This window comes from Bubalus bubalis, chromosome 4 (assembly GCF_019923935.1).
Source record: "Bubalus bubalis isolate 160015118507 breed Murrah chromosome 4, NDDB_SH_1, whole genome shotgun sequence".
NCBI lineage: Eukaryota > Metazoa > Chordata > Mammalia > Artiodactyla > Bovidae > Bubalus > Bubalus bubalis.
This window is the reverse complement of record NC_059160.1, coordinates 149,215,078-149,236,654: the sequence shown is the minus strand read 5'-3', so window position 1 is coordinate 149,236,654 and position 21,577 is coordinate 149,215,078. Positions and strand designations below refer to the sequence as shown.

The 21,577-nt window shown below is 37.2% G+C and overlaps 2 protein-coding genes across 6 annotated transcripts in view; one reads left to right on the top strand and one right to left on the bottom strand.

Annotated features, from left to right (window-relative positions):
- ADK (adenosine kinase) overlaps positions 1–21,577 on the bottom strand; it is a 566,593-nt gene that overhangs the window by 499,254 nt on the left and 45,762 nt on the right. The gene's annotated exons all lie outside the window — the stretch shown is intronic.
- On the top strand, positions 16,694–18,371 carry LOC123465730 (UBX domain-containing protein 2A). The gene is made up of 2 exons (XM_045165564.1): positions 16,694–16,781; positions 16,969–18,371. Exon 2 carries the CDS (start codon positions 16,983–16,985, stop codon positions 17,757–17,759), a length of 777 nt encoding a protein of 258 aa, XP_045021499.1. The 5' UTR covers positions 16,694–16,781; positions 16,969–16,982; the 3' UTR covers positions 17,760–18,371.

Sequence of the window (21,577 nt, the reverse complement as noted above, 5' to 3'; positions counted from 1 at the left end):
TCTTTTAATTTCATGGCTGCAATCACCATCTGCAGTGATTTGGGAGCCCAGAAAAATTAAGTCTGATACTGTTTCCACTGTTTCCCCATCTATCTGCCATTAAGTGATGGGACCAGATGCCATGATCTTAGTTTTCTGAATGTTGAGCTTTAAGCCAACTCTCTCACTCTCCTCTTTCACTTTCATCAAGAGGCTCTTCAGTTCCTCTTCACTTTCCGCCTTACTGTTTAATTTACATTTATTTTAGACTAGGGAAATGCTGTTAGACAAAAAGCAAATTTGAGCAATTTTCTTATTCAAGTTCAAAATGAGTCATAAAAGCAGCAGAGACAACTCCCAACATCAACAACACTTTTTGGCCCAGGAACTGCTAACCAACATAGAGCACGTGGTGGTTCAAAAAGCCTTGAAGGTGACTAGCATAGTGGCTGGCCACTGGAAGCTGACAACAACCAGTTGAGAGGATCGTGGAAGCTGATCCTCTTACAGCTACTTGAGAAGTTGCCACAGAGCTCAATGTCAACCATTTACACTACAGCAATAAACAAGCTTATCTCTCATTAACAAAAGTGTGTTGACTGTAATGGCTCCTATTTTGATTAATAAAGCTGTGTCTGAGCCTAGTTATAATGATTTAAAATTCATGGTCCAAAACCACAATTACGTTTGCACCAGCCTAATATAACCCATGTGTTGAAAAGCAGAGACATTACTCAGCTGACAAAGGTCCATATAGTCAGGGCTATGGTCTTCCCAGTGGTCACGCATGGTGTGAGAGTTGGACCGTAAAGAAGGCAGGATGCCAAAGAATTGATGCCTTCAAAATGTGGTGTTGGAAAAGACTTCTCAAAGTCCCTTGGATAATCAAACCAGTAAATCTTAAGGGAAATCAACCCTGAATACTCATTGGAGTACTATTTCCAATAATTCATTGGAAGGACTGATGCTGAAGCTGAAGATCCAGTATTTTGGTCATCTGATGTGAGCAGCCAACTCACTGGAAAAGTCCGTGATGCTAGGAAAGATTGAGGGCAGAAGGAAAAGAGGACATCAGAGGATGAGATGGCTGGATGGCAGCACCGATGCAATGGACATGAACTTGGGCAAACTTCAGGAAATGGTGAGGGACAGGGAGGCCTGGCGTGCTGCAGTCCATGGGGTCGCCAAGAATCGGACACAACTGGGCAACTGAACAACGACAACAAATATAGTATTCCTATTTTATTTACAAGGAAACTGAGCTTCCACGGATTGTCACACAACTACAAGTTGTTCCAGAGCACAATTTTAACCTGTACATTAAGATTACCTTGTGCCTCTGTGCTCTGTCACTCAGTCATGTTCAACTCTGCAACCCCATGGACTACAGACCACCAAGTTCCTCTGTCCATGGAATTTTCCAGGCTAGAATGCTGGAGCAGGTTGCTATTTCCTACTCCAGGGGATCTTCCTGACCCAGGGATCGAACTTGCATCTCTACGTCTCCTGCATTGGCAGGCAGATTCTTTACCACTGTGCCATCTTACCTTACCTTATACTTAACCAAATTCTATAACGCTACAGTAATGAGTTGATTTCTTTCTACATTTGTTTCCTCAATTACACTACTAGCTGCTTAAAGGAAAGAAATTTATTTGGCAAAAGCTGACCACAAAGTAGATGCTCCAAAAAATATGTACTGAGCTCAAATGAACTGCTAAAAATGAATCTATGCTTAGGTAAGTCTTAAGAGTACCATTTTCCTCAATATTCAAAATCAGATCTAAATATCAGAGAAGCCATAAGGAATACAATCTTATAATATCTGGGGCAAAATGAGGTCTTCATAAATGAGTCTGTGTTCATTTAGCGTCCGTATTATAGGTCTTATTTGAAGAAGCTCCAGAGCAACTCAAAATCAGTTACTTAATATGAAATAATATAAAGATTCAGAATCAAATATCAGTTTATTTCAAATTCTAAGAATATAGAATTCATTTTTTTTTAAATCAAAATGGCCAAGATCATCTTTCTTTTAATGAAAAGCAAAGGTAACTGGGCTAAAGGAAATATTCAAAATTCAGCAGCATTTCCAAATACCAGCAATAATCTAAAAAAGTTAATGGATTTCCCTGGTGGTCAAGTGGTTAAGAATCTGCCTGCCAATGCAGGGGACACAGGTTCGATACCTGGTCCAGGAATATTCCACATGCCACAGAGTAACTAAGCCTCCGAGCTGCAACTACTGAGGTCACGCACCAGACGAAGCCCATGAGCTCCCATGCTCTGCGACAAGAGAGGCCCCGGCAGTGAGAAGCCTGCAGACACAACTATAGAGCAGCCCCGCCTGCTGCAGCTACAGAAAGCCCGCACGCAGCAAGGAAGACCCAGCACAGCCAAAGATAAATACATAACTTTTTTTAAAAAGACTCAGTATAAAGCTTTACCAGCAAAACAACTACAGGGCTGTATAAGTTCAAGGACAGAAAGAAAAAACACTGAGAAGCTAGAAACCAAACTATAGATAAATTTTAAAATCGGCATTGCAGATCAGTGCGTAAAGGTAGACTATTCACAATACAGTAATATAATAATTGATTCCCTATAAGGAAAACTTTTAAAAACCAGATCCTTACATCATATACAAAAATCAACTTAGGATCAATTAAAGACCTAAATATACAAAGCATAATGATATGACTTGCAGAAGAAAATATTGCAAAATAGCTATATATAGATTTAACTACAAAAATGTCAGAGCATCTCACCATTAGTTTTAAACAAAACAATGATAGCTTTTAACCTTATATACAGTCTTACTGGACACTCCAAATGTTTCACCTTTAAACTAATATACACTCATTTATTAAAGTAATTCATCATAAATTACACAATGATTCACCTATAAATTGCTGACGCTAAATAATCAGCACTGAAATTTATGACCAACTATTATTACTCTTAGTACTTTTAGAGCAAACATTAAGTAATACCTTTCATTTTTGTTTACATTAATCAAGATTTACCTAAGGTTCATATCATTACTAAGGATTTATATCCATGAGAGAAACATATTTCCTGAACTACTCTAGCTTCCCTTTTTAAAACTGAGTATTTTCACTGCAAATGATGATTTTTATTTCCAATTACCATTTCATTAATTCTCTCCTTTCTCTTACTTCTGTGGGTATTTATCTGGTGTCAGGGAAAATTAAGGCAAATCTGTCTTACAAATTCCTTCCCTCTGTTTTCCATCTCTATTTATACATTCCTTTTCCTTTACTCTCCATAATTACACCAACATCCATCTGGAAGTATTTATATGTTCCGTATTTCCTCCTCTCCTCACACCCACTGTGTCTCTTCAAGATGCTGGAAAAGATTATTTTCAATAGTCTACTTCCTATAACAAGTGTTCCTACTTAATTTCAGTTATAATATTTACATCAAATAATTACATCAAAACTACCTTAATTTTGCTTTTCTTTTAATTAGATAAAGATCCTAATTATTTCTTATACAAGGGAACACCAGCTTTATAATCTTCAAGTAAAGAACAGAAACTCTAGAAGAAATTTAATTTTTGAATATCAAATAATTATCTAGTTGATATTTCCGAATCATGGCAATGCTTGCTCTATTCTGGAAACAGGTCAATTGGAGGCAACATACCATCCTCCCAACACAGAACTTCATTGTTTTCAAAGCTCAGCCAAAAAGAGAATTCTGGAGTCTTTCTGTTTTTGTTGTTCTTTTTTTTTTTTTTTTTTTTGGCTTTTTTAAAAATTAATTTATTTCTTTTAATTAGAGGCTAATTACAATACAAAGAAATTATTAATATACTGATAAACTAATTAAAACTGAACGTTAACAATGTTTAGAGCAAAAACTCACATCTTTCTCATCTACACTATATCTATAATGAAAGGAAAACAGAATTTCATTAACACTATGAGCCTTTACATATATACTTATTTACACTCCAAAAATCTGGATGTATAATTGAGTTTTTCAATTTCAAATTAATACTTCCAGAGTAAGATAGCAGAAAATATAGAATACAGGTTTACAATTAAAACAAGCATGTATTTCAAATTACTGCACAATACCTGATACATTTTTTGGTCATGAACAAATGTCTTAAGCTCTGTTATTTTTTGTGAGGATAACTACCTCATGAAGTTGTCATGAGGACAAAACTAATATTATATAAAAAATGTACCTAATATACACTGAATAAATGCTTCATGGCCAACTTACCCTTGAAAGTTTTTCAGATGGATTCGCTATGGCCCTTCTTTAGATCCAACCCTTTGTGTACACCAGTCCAAAGTACAAAGACCACTGGAATATGATGGTTCTTGTTCTTTAAAAAACTGCACTGAAAAACTTGACAAACATAGCACATGAAAAATGTATCTTCACAGAAATATATGTGAAGAAAATACCAATTCCCTGATTAGCTTTCAACACTGAACACAAAAGTCCACTTTAAAAAAGGCCTTTTATAAAATTTTTCTCAGTCAGATGCTATCTACCAAGTTGCCTAACATATATCCAGCACTGTGCTAAGAGTCATGTAAGAAAAAGGTATGGTGCAGTTCCTTTGCACCAAGAGCTTAGCGCATACAGAAAAAATTTACTAAGATACTTTTCTTAATTGTCTCTCTCCCCAGCAATGTTTATAAATGCTGCATGTGAGGTATATGCTATAGGTATTTAATTATAAACCTATACAACAGAAAAAATATTGAGCTTCCTCTCAAGAAATGAGAAAGCAGAAGACAGTAATGAGAGTCAAGAAAGTCAAAGGAAATCATAAATTAAAGGAAAAAAAAACCTCTCATTAAAACCACCACTTGTTTGACAAACTGTAAGTTGAGATCATCACATAAATTATACAAACTGCTAAACAGTTAAAGCAAAAGATAAGATCAGCAATCAAGAAAAGATCTGAACTAAAAGAAAATAAGAAATTCATTTTTATTAATCCAGAGATTTCTCTGACAAAGAAACCAGGCTTACTCATTTTGAATCCCCCAAATCTGGTATGTAGTTGTTAATTCTTAGTTTATACAATGGGTTTAAATTACTGATAATTTAATAATCTAGTTAAAAAATAAAGGTAGTGAGTGTGGCATGGTAGAAAAAGAAACAAACCGGGTCAGGACATACAGATTCCATCTCAGGCTTGCACTGCTAACTATAATCAACAGCAAAAGCAGTAACTTCACTGAGACTGTTCCTTTGCTGTAAAATGAATATAGAGATTTAAATTATCTCCAAAGTCCAGTTTGTCTCAAAATTCCTGTGATTGTATATGTCCTGCTACAGTACATACAGTAACAGTGAAATACACACAGTCATACCCCTGGAACTTCCACTTAAATATGGCAGAAAGAGTATCTACTCTTCCATCTAAGACTGTTAAAATGATGACAAAGGCACACACACACAAAAAAGCAAACATCTATGGGATCAAAAATAATATAAAAGAAGCAACTAAGCAGTACTGGCCAAAAGGTTTCCACAAATTTTCAGAAAAAGGAAAACAGATGAGGAACGCAGCAGTGCTAAAGAAACGAAAATCTCAGTTACAACTGAAAGAAGCTGCTTATGATAAGCAAGCCTAGTCCATCTGCAGAAACCCTAATCTCAGAAGATACACATAAGACATGGAGCCACAAGTTACACATAAGACATGGAGCCACAAGTAAGGGAATGAACTACTACCATCTCACCATCAAAACCTACAATTCCTAAAATAGAGATAAATTACCAGTTTATTCCCTCAAGAAACCAAAAAGAAGCATCTCTGAATGAACGACAAAAGGCAAAGCAGAGGAAGTAAAGAGGGACAGGTGAAACTGCTGACTTAATTACGGTACCCCTCTCACTGGCCAACTCAGAATAAAGCAGCCAGGCTGAAACCTTCAGAAAGCAAAATGCAAGACTTTTCTGGAAAGAAACTGAACAGATTCTTTAGACTTCCAGATATTAACATTAAGGGTCACACACACACCCTCAGAAAAATAGGCTTTTAGCATAATCAAGCCTTTGATAGAGCCCAACATGAAAGGGACAGAGTAAAGGGACAAAGTAGTTAAGCAGTTAATCCTATTAGAGGATTGTAAGTAAAGAAAAAAGTATGGGAGACCCCTGTAAGTTACTGATCACTCAATAAAGCGGGTTTGCTTAAGCACAAAGCTAAGCAAGCTTGATTAGCAACAGAAGCACAAAACATGCCCCCAGACAATAAAACACTGGTGGCATGAGATCCACATTCTGCCCAGTGAGCTCATTAAATTAATGATCCCTAGGGCAAAGTCTCTGCACATATAAAACACAATAATTTATGGAAAGGTGACATTTCAAAGTGAAAGACCCTCACTGTACTGAGACCTGAAATAGTTTTTCCATAGTGCCATGACAGTCCTGGCTTGACCATGTAGGGACAAGAAGACGCCCCCACCTGACCGAAAGGAGCTGACGATGGAAGCATGATGTGTACTCAAGGATGTGGAAGGGACTTCCCTGGTGGTCCAGTGGTTAAGAATCTGCCTGCCAATTCAGGGGACACAGGTTTGACCACCGGCCCAGGACGATCTCATATGCTGTAGAGCAACTAAGCCCATGAGCCACAACTATGGGAAGCCCATATGGTCCAGGGCCCACACAGGGCCCATGTGCCACAACTACTGAGCCCTTGTGTCTAGAGCCCACGCTCTGCAACAGCAAGCCTCTGCAATGAGAAGGCCTCACACCACAACAAAGGGCAGCCCCCACTCACCACAACTAGAGAAAAGACCATGTGAAGCAACGAAGACCCAGCACAGGCAAAAACAAATAAATAATTAAAAAAAAAAAAAAAGAATGAAGAAAAAGGTGATCTTTTCCCCCTCCTACTTTTTCTTTGATTATTAAACTGTAGCCCACTAAGTTCTTAGGACATGATACCATCTCACTTGCCCACTTGTAAACCTCACAAGCATCCTATTCCAATAAATCACTTGTATCTACCACTTTGCCTCTCACTAAAGTCGTTCTGCACTGAGACATAAAGAACTGGAGCTCCTTGGAGGCCCCCAAAACACCACCTGGCAGTTTCAAACCCACAAATATCAACATGCCAATGTGGTTTTGAATGTGGGATATGGGTGTGTGCATGTGTGTGGGTTTAGAAAAAATGTTTTCTGCTTTATTTATTGGTGCTCTTTGCCTATGTAACAAATTCACCCAAAAACTGGCAGGTTAAAACACAAGTCATTATCCCACACAGTTTCTGAGGGTCAGGAATCCAGGAGTAGTTTAGTTGAGTTTTTCTGGTTCAAGGTCTCTCACATGGTTGCAGTCAAGCTGTCAGGCAGAATGGCAATCATCTCAGGGCTTAAAAGAGAATGGAGAATCCACTTCTCAGGCTCACGCACATCACATGATTGTTGGCAAGCCTCAGTTCCTTACTAGTTATGTCGAGTTCCTCACAGACAGAGGAAGTAGCCTCTATCTCCAGCCATTTGAGCCCCTCATAAGATGTCTGAATGTATGAGAGAGAGAGAGAGAGAGTACCTTGGAGCACAAACAAGAAAGCACCCACAGTGGAAGACAATTTTTACAACTGACTACTGAAGCTTGTAACATTGTACAAGAAGCGGTGACCAGAACCACCCCTAAGAAAAAGAAACGCAACAAGGCAAAATGCTTGTCTGAGGAGGCCTCAGACAACCAAAGGAGAAAAGGAAAGATATACCCATCTGAATACAGAGTTCCAAAGAACAGCAAGGAGAGATAAGAAAGCCTTAAGTGAAGAAAACAAAGAAATAGAAGAAAACAACAAAATGGGAAAGACTAAAGAGCTCTTCAAGGAAATTAGAGATACTGAGGGAATATTCCATGCAAATATGGGCACAATAAAGGACAGAAACAGTATGAACCTAACAAGAGCATAAGATATTAAGAAGAGATGGTGAGATTACACAGAAAAACTGCACAAAAAAGGTCTTAATGACTCAGATTACCACAATGGTGTGATCACTCACCTAGTGCCACACATCCTAGAGTGTGAAATCAACTGGGCCTTAGGAAGCAACACTACAAACAAAGCTAGCAGAGGTGATGGAATTCCAGCTGAGCTATTTCAAATCCTGAAAGATGATGCTGTTAAAATACTGCACTCAATATGCCAGCAAATTTGGAAAATTCAGCAGCGGCCACAGGACTGGAAACAGTCAGGCTTCATTCCAATCCCAAAGAAAGGCAACACCAAAGAATGTTCTAACTACTGTGCAATTGCACTCATCTCACACACTAGCAAAGTAATGCTCAAAATTCTCCAAGCCAGGCTTCAACAGTATGTGAACCATGAGGTTCCAGATGTTCAAGCTGGATTTAGAAAAGTCAGAGGAATCAGAGATCAAATTGCCAACATCCACTGGATCATCGAAAAAGCAAGACAGTTCCAGAAAAACATCTACTTCAGCTTTATGAACTATGCCAAAGCCTTTGACTATATGGATCACAACAAACAGTGGAAAATTCTGAAAGAGATGGGAATACCAGACCACCTGACCTGCCTCATGAGAAATCTGTATGCAAGTCAAGAAGCAACAGTTAGAACCGGACATGGAACAACAAACGGGTTCCAAATTGGGAAAGGAATACATCAAGACTGTACACTGTCTCCCTGCTTATTTAATTTATATGCAGAGGACATCACACGAAATGATAGGCTGGATGAAGCACAAGCTGGAATCAAGACAGCTGGGAGAAATATGAATAACTTCAGATACACCACCCTTATGGCAGAAAAGTGAAGAAGAACTAAAGAGCCTCTTGATGAAAATGAAAGAGGAGAGTGAAAAAGTTGGCTTAAAACTCAACATTCAAAAAATAAAAATCATAGCATCCAGTCCCATCACTTCCTGGCAACTAGATGGGGAAACAATGGAAACAGACTTTATTTGGGGGGGCTCCAAAATCACTGCAGATGGTGACTGCAGTCATGAAATTAAAAGACGCTTAAAAGACCTAGGAATTAAAAGACCTAGGCAGCATATTAAAAAGTAGAGACATTATTTGCTGACAAAGGTCCATCTAGTCAAAGCTATGGTTTTTCCAGTAGTCATGTATGGATGTGAGAACTGGACCATAAAGAAGGCTGAGCATCGAAGCATTGATGCTTTTGAACTGTGGTGTTGGAGAAGACTCTGGAGAGTCCCCTGGTCAGCAAGGAGATCCAACCAGTCCGTCCTCAAGGAAATCAGTCCTGAATATTCACTGGAAGGACTGATACTGAAGCTGAAACTCTAGTACTTTGGCCATCTGATGTGAAGAGTTGACTCACTGGAAAAGACCCTGAGGGTGGGAAAGATTGAAGGGAGGAGGAGAAGGGGACAACAGAGGATGAGATGGTTGGATGGACATCTGTGTGACCATGCTCCGGGAGTTGGTGATGGACAGGGAAGCCTGGCGTGCTGCAGTCCATGGGGTCGCAAAGAGTCAGACACAACTAAGTGACCGAACTGAACTATGTCAAGGCTATATATTGTCACCCTGCTTATTTAACTTATATGCCGAGTGGTGGTGGTGGCTCATTCACCAAGTCATGTCCCACTCTTATGACCCCAAGGACTGTAGCCTGCCAGGATTCTCTGTCCATGGGATTCTCCAGGCCAGAATACTGGAGCTTGTTGCCATTTCCTTCTCCAGGGGAATGTTCCCTACCCAGGGATCAAACCCAGGTCTCCTGCATTGCAGGCAGATTCTTTACCAACTGAGCACAAAGGAAGCCCTATATGCAGAGCACATCATGCTAAATGCCAGGCTGGATGAAACTCAAGCTAGAATCAAGATAGCCAGAAGAAATGCCAATAACATCAGATATGCAGATGACACTACCCTAATGGCAGAAAGTGAGGAGGAACTAAAGAGCCTCTTGATGAAGGTGAAGGAGACTGAGAAAGCAGACTTAAAACTCAACATTCAGAAAACTAAGGTCATGGCATTCGGTCCCATCACTTCATGGCAAACAGATGGGGAAACAATGGAAACAGTGACAGACTTTATTTTCTTGGGCTCCAAAACCACTATGGACAGTGACTGCAGCCATGAAATTAAAGGACGCCTGCACCCTGGAAGAAAAGCCATGACAAACCTAGACAGCGTATTCAAAAGCTGAGACATCATTTTGCCGACAAAGGTCTGTATAGACAAAGCTATAGTTTTTGCAGTAGTCATGTACAGATATGAGAGATGGACCATAAAGAAGGATGAGCACCGAAGAACTGCAGTGCTAGAGAAGACTCTTGGGAGTCCCTTGAACAACAAGGAAATCAACCTGGAATATTCACCAGAAGAACTGATACTGAAGCTGAAGCTCCAATACTTTGGCCACCTGATGCGAAGAACTGACTCATTGGACAAGACCCTGATGCTGGGAAAGATTGAGGGCAGGAGGAGAAGGGGACAACAGAGGATGAGATGGTTGAATGGTATCACTGACTCAATGAACATGAGTTTGAGCAAGCTCTGGGAGATGGTGAAGGACAGGGAAGCCTGGCATGCTGCAGTTCATGGGGTCACAAAGAGTTGGACATGACTGAGTGACTGAATAACTTTGAAGAAGCATATCATCACCTCTGCCATATGCCACTGGTTACATGGATCAGCCATGGTGCAATGTGGGAGAAGGGAACTACTCAAGGGAAAGCCAGGAAGGGAGGATCATCAGGAGCTATTTTGGAGGCTGGCTATCACAGTCTGCCTTCCGGCCCCCAACAATCCCCGCTTCCTAGTCTTCAAACCCATATGCAGTGCCCTCCCACATTATACCAGGTTTGGTTTGTACGATCAACACAAGCTTGTGGAAAAAATGATAAGATGTTACTTCAAAGAACAGGTTTTAAAATAGACTGAAGATTCCATCTAGGAAAAATGACTATTACTCTCTCTCAAATCACTGGCAACAGGGCAAACAGCTGCTACATTTTTAGGACACTCAGAGGTTTATGAGTGAGGAGATGAGGTCCTCGGTCCAACAGCTCTTAAGAAACTGAGGCAAGCCATACGAATGAGCTTGGAAGCCACAGTTGAGCCTTGAAATGATCACATACGCACACACACAGAAGAAACCAATAAAGAAGATGACATGAAGGCCAAGAGACTTGACTACAACTTAATCAGGGACCCTAACCAGAACCCCCCAGCAATGCCACACGCTCAAATTCACACCCTCAGATACTATGTGAAAGAATAAATCTTTGTTATTTTAAGCAGTCAAGTTCTGTGGTAATGTATTACATACCAATAGATAACTCTTATTATACAACAGTAAATAACTTCATTAAAGCTTCAAAAAAAAAAAAATTACAGAAACAATTAAGGATTTTACAAAAATGTAAATAAAAGTATCCACCCTAGCCAACCTACCCTCCTACGGCTGCCCACGTTTAGAACATATCCTTCCAGACTTTTTCTTATTCTTTTGCAAATAAACAAAACAAACTTCTTTAATGTCTCACCCTTAAATAAGAACAGACAGCCAACAATCACCTAATATTGGAAGAAACTCTCCACTGTGAAGAAAACCACAATAAGCAATTAGAAAAGAGCAATCTATAGAAACAAAGATAAGTAGGAAAGAAAAGTGAAACATTCAAGACCAAACAAAAACAAGTCTAATAAATATGCTTAGAAAGACAAGGCAAAAACGCATCCATAACACAAGAACAAAATGTTATATAACAATAATTTGCTAACACGAAGGTCAAAAAAAAAAAAATTCTAAAAGCTTCCACAGAGAAAAAACTGGTGATATATAGAGATCCACTGGGTGCTGAAAGACAATGGCACATGCCTTCAAAATTCTCAAAGAAATCTCTATACTAACCAATCAACAAGGTGTGAGGGGAAAAATATTTAAAAGATCAGACAAATACAAATATTAAAAAAAACTACTGTATAGGTATTCCTGCAGTTTTTCTCTGAAGGAGAGGTTATACATACACACACACACACACACACAGAGGAAACCAATAAAGAAGATATGAGATAAAGGAAACAAGAGATGGAAAAGGAGAAAGTCAAAAGGAGGAAGTTCCAGGAAGACTGCTATTTGAAAGGAGAAAAAAAAAGACAAGTCTAGCAACACAACCAGTTCAGTTTGGACTACAAAGATGGAGAACTGAAGAAGGGACGTCACCAGGGGAAAAGAGGTTGACAGACTTACTGATTCTGAGAAGGAGGGATAAGGGGGAAAGTGGTTCACAGGACCATGACAGACTTAACAGAGTGTCTACTGAAACTCTGTGTTCAGAAAACAATGCAAATGAACACATGATGCAATAATGAATCACTGAAAGAAAATCAAAAAGTTATGTAAGTAATCACAGTATGCAATTTTGTTCACAATGATTACTGATTTATTTTTATTGGTTTTTTTCTTGGAGTATGGTTGATTTACAGTGTTGTTTTACTTTCTGCTATACAATAAAGTGAGTCAGTTACACATATACCTACTCTTTTTTAGATTCTATTGCCATAGAGGTCATTACAGAGTATTGAGTACAGTTTCCTGTGCTATATAGTAGGCTCTTATTAGTTATCAATTTTACATATAGCAGTGGGTATAGATCAATCCCAATCTCCCAATTCATCTCCCCCATTTTCCCCCTTGGTAATCATAAACTTGCCTTCTACTTCTGTGACTCAATTTCTGATTTGTAAATAGGCTCACTTTGTACCATTTTTCAGCTTTATTTTAATGTAATATAATAAAATGGGGAATATGAAATAGAGGAAATGATATAAGTGAAACAGAGCTAAATCCTTAGCTATCGTAACAGAGACAATACACAATATCTAAAATTGACAAACCAAGAAATAGCTAGAGATACAGACCTCAGGAAGCCCTAAGCTTAGGCTTTGCTTGAGACTTTAACCTTCAATTCACCTATTCTCCCAGGAAACATTCAGGAATGCACAGGGGTTTTGACAAGTAACTAGAACCTGGTCAGCAAGGAGGTAAGAATTAATCATCAGAGACTATCCAACAATTAAAAAAAAAAAGAAAGAGAATATAAAAACTAAGAATGGCAAAAGCAAAGTTCTCAGAAGCTCAGAAGGAATCCTCTCCACAGTCACTCAATAACAAGATTTGGACATCTACTCTCCTAGCAACTTGACCAAGGGTGCCCCTCCACACAGAGTGCTAGCTACTGTATCCTCTACTCCGGAATCCATCTCAATGGAAACATGTTCTTGTATCTTTTCCTGACTTTAAAGGAACTTTTATCCTTTGCCTCTCCAATCAACCATCCTTATGAAAAGTCACATAAAACAGTATTAGCACATTATTTAGAAACAGGCAGATATCTGGGGGGAAAAAAAAGATAAAATGGTTTCTTCTGGAAAAATAGCACTTATGCAGAAGGGAAGAGGGGATATGGAAGATGCAGCAAAGAACTGACTTATTCCTTAAAAATCTTCAGTACTAGTTTACTTTTTAACTAGTACTAGTTTTACAATGATAAGCTTTTTTAAATTGAAAAGCCCAAATACTTTTTAAAAAATCAAAATCACAAATATACTTTATCAAAAGACTTTTAACAGGTACCTCATTTTAAGATACTAGTAAGTCTACATTTAATTCATTTATCATAGTACCTAGCAAATTATTCCTGGATTATTTATTTTTACACAGTACAAATATAAAACACTCATCTAAACATGGTCTAAAACATAAGTTAAACAGTCTTTTAATGATATTCTGAGGTAAGGAACACATTCAAGTGTATTTTGGAAGAAGTGGTCAGGGATATAAGAAAGGAAACGCTCTATTTTTTATGATTTGGGTTCGAAAACTTGTTTTTTATCTCCAAGTACTGATTTCAAAAGTCAAGGTTAAATTAAACAACCCGCCCCCACCAAAAAAAAAGACTTCAGCTGGCTATTTAGAATCAGCTGCTAGTGAAACAAAGCTATTTGAGTTGCCAACAGTGTCAGCACACAGCTGCCAGATCATAATCATTCTGATCATATTTGCATGAACCTTAAAAAAGACAGTATAGAGTGAAAAAAAAGCCAATTACCTAAGACTACACATAGTATTATCCCATAAACACAAATATATATATATATATATATCTGAGTTACATTATTACATAGATGTTCGGGCACATGTTCATCAAAACAATTTAAGACTGGTTACACATGTCATAAAATTTCACATTTTTTACTTTCACTGTGTATTTTTATTTGCTATTAGAATTATTTTTAAAATAGTGACAATTAGTTGATTTCCTGAATAAAACATCTCATGAAGCAAAGGAGCTCTAACTTCAAACTCCTGAAGTTCATGTTCAATTGACTCTATTTTGTTTTACTTATAAAGCTTTCCTGATACATAACTGACATACATCTTACATATTTAAAGCATACAATTTGGTAAGTTTTGATACATGTATATATACTCATGGAATCATTATACATTTAAGATAATAAACACACTCCTAAAAGCTCCCTCATGTCTCTTTGTAATCTCTCCTTCCTGTCCTCCAACTCATCCCAGCACATGCACATGGAAACCAACAATCTGCCTTGTGTCACTATAAACTGAATTCCCGATAATTTCAATATAAACGGAATCATACAGTATTCTTTTTTGTCTAGCTTCTTTCAATGAAAACAATTTTTCTAAGTTTCATCCAAACAATATTCCTTTTTAATTTCTGACTAATATTCTACTGTATGGGTAAACAATCTGTTTAATGATTCACCTGTTGACATTTAGGTAACTTCCAAGTTCTAGCTATTAAAAACAAAGTTACCATGAACATTAGTGAACACTTCTTTATGTGGATACATACTCTCACTTTCTCTTGGGTAAATATCTAAGAATGAAATGGCTGGACTGGGTAAATATCTAAAAATGAAATGGCTGGATCAAATAGATGTGTGTTTAACTTTTTAGACTGAAATTCAGTGCAGCATTTTAATATTTCCATGAGAAGAAAGCTGCAGTTCCTTCATTAACTAGCCAACATTTGGTATGCTCAGTTTTAAAATTTTAGCCACTCTAACAAAAGTTTGGATATAAGTATTTCACTGTATCATTAATTTACATTTCCCTAATAATGAAAGAGACTGAGTACCTTTTCATGTGGTTATTTGCCACCCATATATCTTTGCTGAATGTTCAAATTTCTTGCCCATTTTTATTAGGCTGTTTCTTTTCTGACTGAGCTTTAAGAGTTCATTACATATTCTTACTGGTAGCTCTTTATCAGACATATGCTTTGCAAACATTTTCTCCAAACCTACGGTTTGTCCTTTCATTCTTCTAACAGTATCTTTCAAAAAGTAAAAATTTTCATTTTGAAAAAGTCCAGCTCATCAGTTTTTCTTTAATAGAACATACTTCTGGTGTTCTATATTTAAGAAATTCTTGTTTAAATCACAGTCACGAAGATTTCCTGCTATATTATCCTAAAGAAGTGTTATACTTTTAGACCTGAAATTTAGCTCTATCAGTTAATTTTAAATATGGTACAAAATACAATTTCCTTTTTATGCATGTTGATATTCAATTGTTCCAGCACTACCTGTTGAAAAGACAATCCTTTCTCCACTGAACTGACTTGCGCCTTTGTCAAAAATCAGTCATCCATTTAGGTGTGAGGCTACTTCTGGACATTCTATTCTATGCAATCAAACTTTACACTGACATCACTGCTTGATTACTATAACTTTAAAATAATTCTTGAAATCAGGTAGTAGCTTTTTTGTAGATTCCATCAGTTATTCTACATAAATGATCATGCCTTTAGGAAATAAAAATAGCTTATTTCTTCCTTTGCAAGCTGGATGTCTTTTACTTCTTCTTGCCTGACTGCTCTAAATAGAATCTTCAGGACCACTGTATACATTCTGAAGTGGTAAGGGCCGAAATCCTTGAATTGTCTCTGATCTTAGGGAAAAGTATAAAGACTTTCCCATTAGAAATTATGTTATGAGGCTTTACTCTAACCAAACTTTTATGAGAAATAAATAAGATCCCTTCTATTCTAAGAATCCTATACAAAATTGTATCAGGAATAGATAGTGGTTTTGGCAAATGGTTTTTCTGTCTATTGAGATGATTACATTATTTTTCTTTTTCTATTGTTAATATAGTTAAGCACTCTAATTACAATCCAAATATTAAACCTACCCTACACTCTAAGCACACTATTTCATTCTGCAAAAAGGAATAAACACAGTGAGACTGTGTAAGTATGGATAAGTGATTTTCAATCTTCACTACCACTGTCTTCAAAGCTGGTAATGTAATTATAGATAACTAACAGAATGAAAACATATCAATCTTAATATTAAAATAAAAATATAATTAAACAGAATTTATAAAGCTAAAAGTTAGAGCAGTAGTCAGGAGTTAAAGTAGAAAGTTAACAAAACTTAGAAAGTAGAGGAGAAGTAACAGGGAAAAACGGGGCACTGGTAAATTCACTGTATATAAGAAGTCAAGGGCTTCCTTAAGTTGATACAAGAAAATTTTTTCATGTATGAATATTATGTCATTAAAAAGTACAAGAGGTACTCGGCGCCGGGCGACAGTGACCGAGGAAGGCGCGCGCGGTTCCAGCGGCCCGGCCGCCGAGCTCGATTGGGCCTGGGGGCGGCTGTGCTCCTCCTCTGAGGGGCTCCAGCCGGGCGGCGGCGGCGGCGGCGACTGCGGCCCCTGAGCGGACTGAGACCGAGGCCGCGAGACGACGGCGCGGCGCGGCCCCCTCCAGCGGCCGCACCGGGAGTTTGTTGCTTGTCAGCAATAACGAACGTTAGTGTGGCTTCCAGCGTTGGTTTCTTCGTACTCAATCTGAGATCATTGAAAGTAAAGATAGGAAACTGGCAGCCTCTACTAATGTGGGATTGTAAAATAGGACCGATTGTATAAGCGACGTGAAAATCAAGCTACCTTATTTCATAGTCGTGGCTCAGTAAAACAAAAGAGAATGAAAGAAGTAGATAATCTTGAAAGTATAAAGGAAGAATGGGTTTGTGAAACAGGATCTGACCACCAACCTCTTAGTGATAGTCAACAAAAAAATTGTGAATATTTTGTTGACAGCCTTTTTGAGGAAGCTCAGAAGGTTGGTGCCAAGTGTTTGTCTCCCACTGAACAAAAGAAACAGGTAGATGTAAGTATAAAATTATGGAAAAATGGATTCACTGTCAATGATGATTTCAGAAGTTATTCTGATGGTGCAAGTCAACAGTTTCTGAACTCCATCAAAAAAGGGGAATTACCTTTAGAATTACAGGGAGTTTTTGATAAAGAGGAAGTGGATGTTAAAGTTGAAGATAAGAAAAATGAAGTATGTATGTCAACAAAGCCTGTGTTCCAGCCCTTCTCAGGACAAGGTCACAGACTGGGAAGTGCTACACCAAAAATTGTTTCTAAAGCAAAGAATATTGAAGTTGAGAATAAAAATAACTTGTCTGCTGTCCCACTAAACAATCTGGAACCCATCAGTAATATACAGATCTGGTTAGCCAACGGGAAAAGGATTGTCCAGAAATTTAACATTACTCATAGGATAAGCCACATCAAAGACTTCATCGAAAAATACCAGGGATCTCAGAGGAGTCCTCCCTTTTCCCTGGCAGCTGCTCTTCCTTTCCTCAAATTGCTAGATGAAACACTCACACTGGAAGAAACTGATTTACAGAATGCTGTAATCATTCAGAGACTCAAAAAAACTGCTGAACCTTTTAAAGAACTTTCATAGCATTGATCTTTGATACACTAAGTGGAAAGTTTCCCCAAAAATGATGGTCATAAGTGGACGTGCAAATCAAAACAAGGGAAAGTCAGATTTGCTGGGTTTTGCACTGTTTTAATTCCCTGCTGATGAGATTTTAAAATAAGTACAAGTTAGGAAAGTAAACTATTACTGGAAACTATATTCAGTGAACTTTTTCCAGAAGGCTACTCAGAAAGAAAAATATACTTATTTTCAAATACCATTTATTCAACATAAGATATATTCAATAACTTATCATTTAAAATCTTAATATGGTATAAAGTAAGAAATATGTGCACAGCACCTTCCATTCAAATATCATTCCCAAACAGCAATGATGTGTTTAAATGTTAGCTGTCTCAGATTTTTTAAATGGCAATACATTAGAAAATTGTACATGGCAGGTTAAAAGCATCAGTGTAATTTTCTTATATCTGAGACACAATCATAAGGCTGAAAGGGTCTGCTTTTACCACAGCTATACCTAAACCTCAGAAGTGTTCCCAATTTGCATACTCCAACAATCGAATATTAACAGTATCTGGGATGTACTTTCATTTAAGAATAAAATTGTGTAGTTTAGTATAATGTCAGTATCAATGTGCCAACTCATATTTCAACATTTTCAAAATGTGTAGATTTAAAAGAATTCTTTTTTCTCTAGGAACCTGTTTATTCCCTACTTTATTTTCTTTGAAAAACTAGGGGTTTGTTGTAGCTGACATCTGGAGTGAGCCGTTTGTTTCCTCACATAGAATCTAGTGCTGTTGTCACATTACTAATTAACATTTTTTAAATGCGTCATGTGAAGTGTGGTTTTCTATTTCATACATCAGTTGGCCTGTTTATATATTAAAGGATTGTTTATTACGTTAGATGTCACTAAGGAAAACCTGCTTCACATCTTAGATTTTTAACTAAAACTGGTTCGACTTCAGTATTTCACTGTCAGATTAAATCCTCTTGCCTGAAAATAAGTTTAAGAAGCTTTTTGCAGATGATCTGTTGAATCATATTTAAAGTGAAATATGCACTGAGTGTGCCAAGGAATGAAGCAACCGGGCCTATCAGCAGTAATGTTCATAGGGTACTGGATGCCTGCTGGAAAGAAAAGTTCTCAAACTTTTTGGTCTCAAGAGCTTTTCTTTATGTGGGTTACACATATTAATGTTATATTTAAAATAAAAGGTTATCAAATATTTATTCACTAAAAACGTGTTAATGTAAAGAACATTTTCATGAAAAATGTCATTTTCCAAAATGTCAAAAGATGGAGTGGGAAACGTGGCATTGTATTTTATTTTCTGCAGACATCTTTACTGTCCGATTTAAACAAGACAGATGGGATCTCATTTGCTTCCACATTCAGTCTGTTGCAATATCGCACATCATGTCCCCTCTGGTAAATGCTCCTGTACACTCTTGAAAAAGTGAAGAAAAAAAAAGCAAGAATAACATCTTAATATAATTATGAAAATAGTTTTGACCTTGCAGACCCCTTGAAAGAAGTAATCTTGTAAAGCAGTGATTTGCAGTGATCTTCAAGCCTTAATGCATAAGGATCACCTGGAAAGCTTTCAGAATGCCTATTACCTGCCACCTACCACACACATTTTAACAATTCGTTGTATTTGGGAAGGGTCCCAGATCTCTACATTTTTAATCTCCAGTAATTCTTAGGTATGTAGTAGGAGAATCTGTCTTCAGGAAATCCTGCACTAAGCTGGAAAATCCCATGGACGGAGAGCCTGGTGGGCTGTAGTCCATGGGGTCGCTAAGAGTCGGACACGACTGAGCGACCTCACTTTTCACTTTCACTTAAGCTTCCACCCTAGGAAAATAAAACCTGCATGCTTCACCATGGCAGTGTAAGACCGCACTGAAATGGGGCTGTTAGACCTTTAAGTTTTATCCTGGTCCCCCACAGTTCGTTCTTACACTGTCTTTCCCTCCCCCACCCCTTAATGCTGACCTGATCATGATATAAACTTGTGCTTTATCTTCTATAAGCACAGCTGAGACAAGGCTGTAATATTTAAATGAGGTTTTTATTAAAGGCTCAGGGATAACAAAAGGGAAATAGACATATAACTAGATGACCTGGTGTATAATATATCTTCTGTTTGAAATCCATTTTGAGAATGCTTGCTTTTCTAGCTCTCAGCCCTCCACATGGTAGAGTTCTGTTGTTTTATCAGGGAGAGAGGGAGAACAAAGGAGAGACTTTTCCTTTTGTCATTCACCCTCAGAAATAAACAGACACATAACAGAAAATATTTATTGTCGGTAACGTTTACGGCCATGATAGAGCCCTCTTGCTAGTGAAACAAAAATAATGGCATTCTTAAAAAAGTGAGGGGATGCTAATATCATACATAAGATGACTGTTGATATACTTTCAAGAATCTGTAAGAAAATGTTTCACATAGGCCTATCATGAAGCATCTTATAATTTTCCTTTGCATAAATATGTCAATTTATGATTCTCCATATATTTATATGAAGGGGCTTCTTGTTGGAAATATTGTTCTCACACGTATAGAAAAGCCTCCCTTATGGGTTTTCCAGTTTACCATAATTATTATCCAGAAGACATATTGGAAGTTTTCTTGGGTGTACATGTAGAGTACACCACAATGAGAAGTTCTTTAGAGAAAGACCTGTCATCAGCAATAACCCTCATTTTTGTAACTGTGAAAACTTTACCACAAGTGATACTCTTAAAGGTTTTCTAAAGTGAGAACCACCTCATAAAGCTTTTTATGTGAAAGTGTAAAATTCTAAAGTTGTTAATTAAATGTCTAATATAGCCCAAACATGTTGACTTTAGAAAACAAACTGCATTTTGCAAAGGAAGGCAAACTTGAAAATAAGCCAGCATCTTAGGTGTGGAATACAATTTGACCTAAGTAGTTGTTTGAAAACTGGCCTCAATCAATTTAAAAGCATTGTTAGGCCTGTTATATGGAAGTACATATTGAATTTTACAAATTTTAATTTATTGGTTAAATTACTATGCATTATCCAGGTTATAAAGGTGATCTTATTTATTTTATATACTTCTGTCATTTAGAGTAGTTTTCATTTTACTTAATTGTGTTGAAATTATGCATGCATCTATTTCAGTGCCTTAAAGTATTTTGAAAGCAATCTTAATAATGGTTAAAGAACTGTTGTCTTAAAGATGAAACACTGTTCATTAAAAGGATCTGTGAAATAATTTATATTTGTTTGTTATAAATTAGTTACATATGGATGCATTTGTCATTTTTATTTGCAAAGACATTCAGTTTGAGAATCAACAAACATTTATTAGGTGCTTTCTATTTGCCAGGTATTTTAACCAATGTTACTTTGATTTAATACTCAGAAGTGTTAAAACGTGATACTTTAAAAAAAAAAAAAAGTACAAGGTAACTACAAGTAAAACTATTAATATAATTGTATGCAGGAGTGTTTCTGATTAGCAGAGTGTATTTTAAAATTTGTATCTGAATGTCTTACGATAAGACACATTTTCCAGTTTGTCCTTGGATCCCTAACCTATTTCCTATTATATTGCAATAAGCCAAATTCACACAATTATAAACCTTGCCTGACCCTGTGACACTTGAGTTTCTACAGATAAAGAGTTAATCTCCAAGACATTAAAAAACAGAATTTGCTAAAAATGGTTATTCGTCAAAATCAACTGTATTCTACATATCAGCAATGAACAAAATTGAAATTAAGAAAATGACTCCATTTACAATCCCCAATCAGGAATTGAACCTGTGCCCCCGGAAGAGAAAGCATGGAGTCTT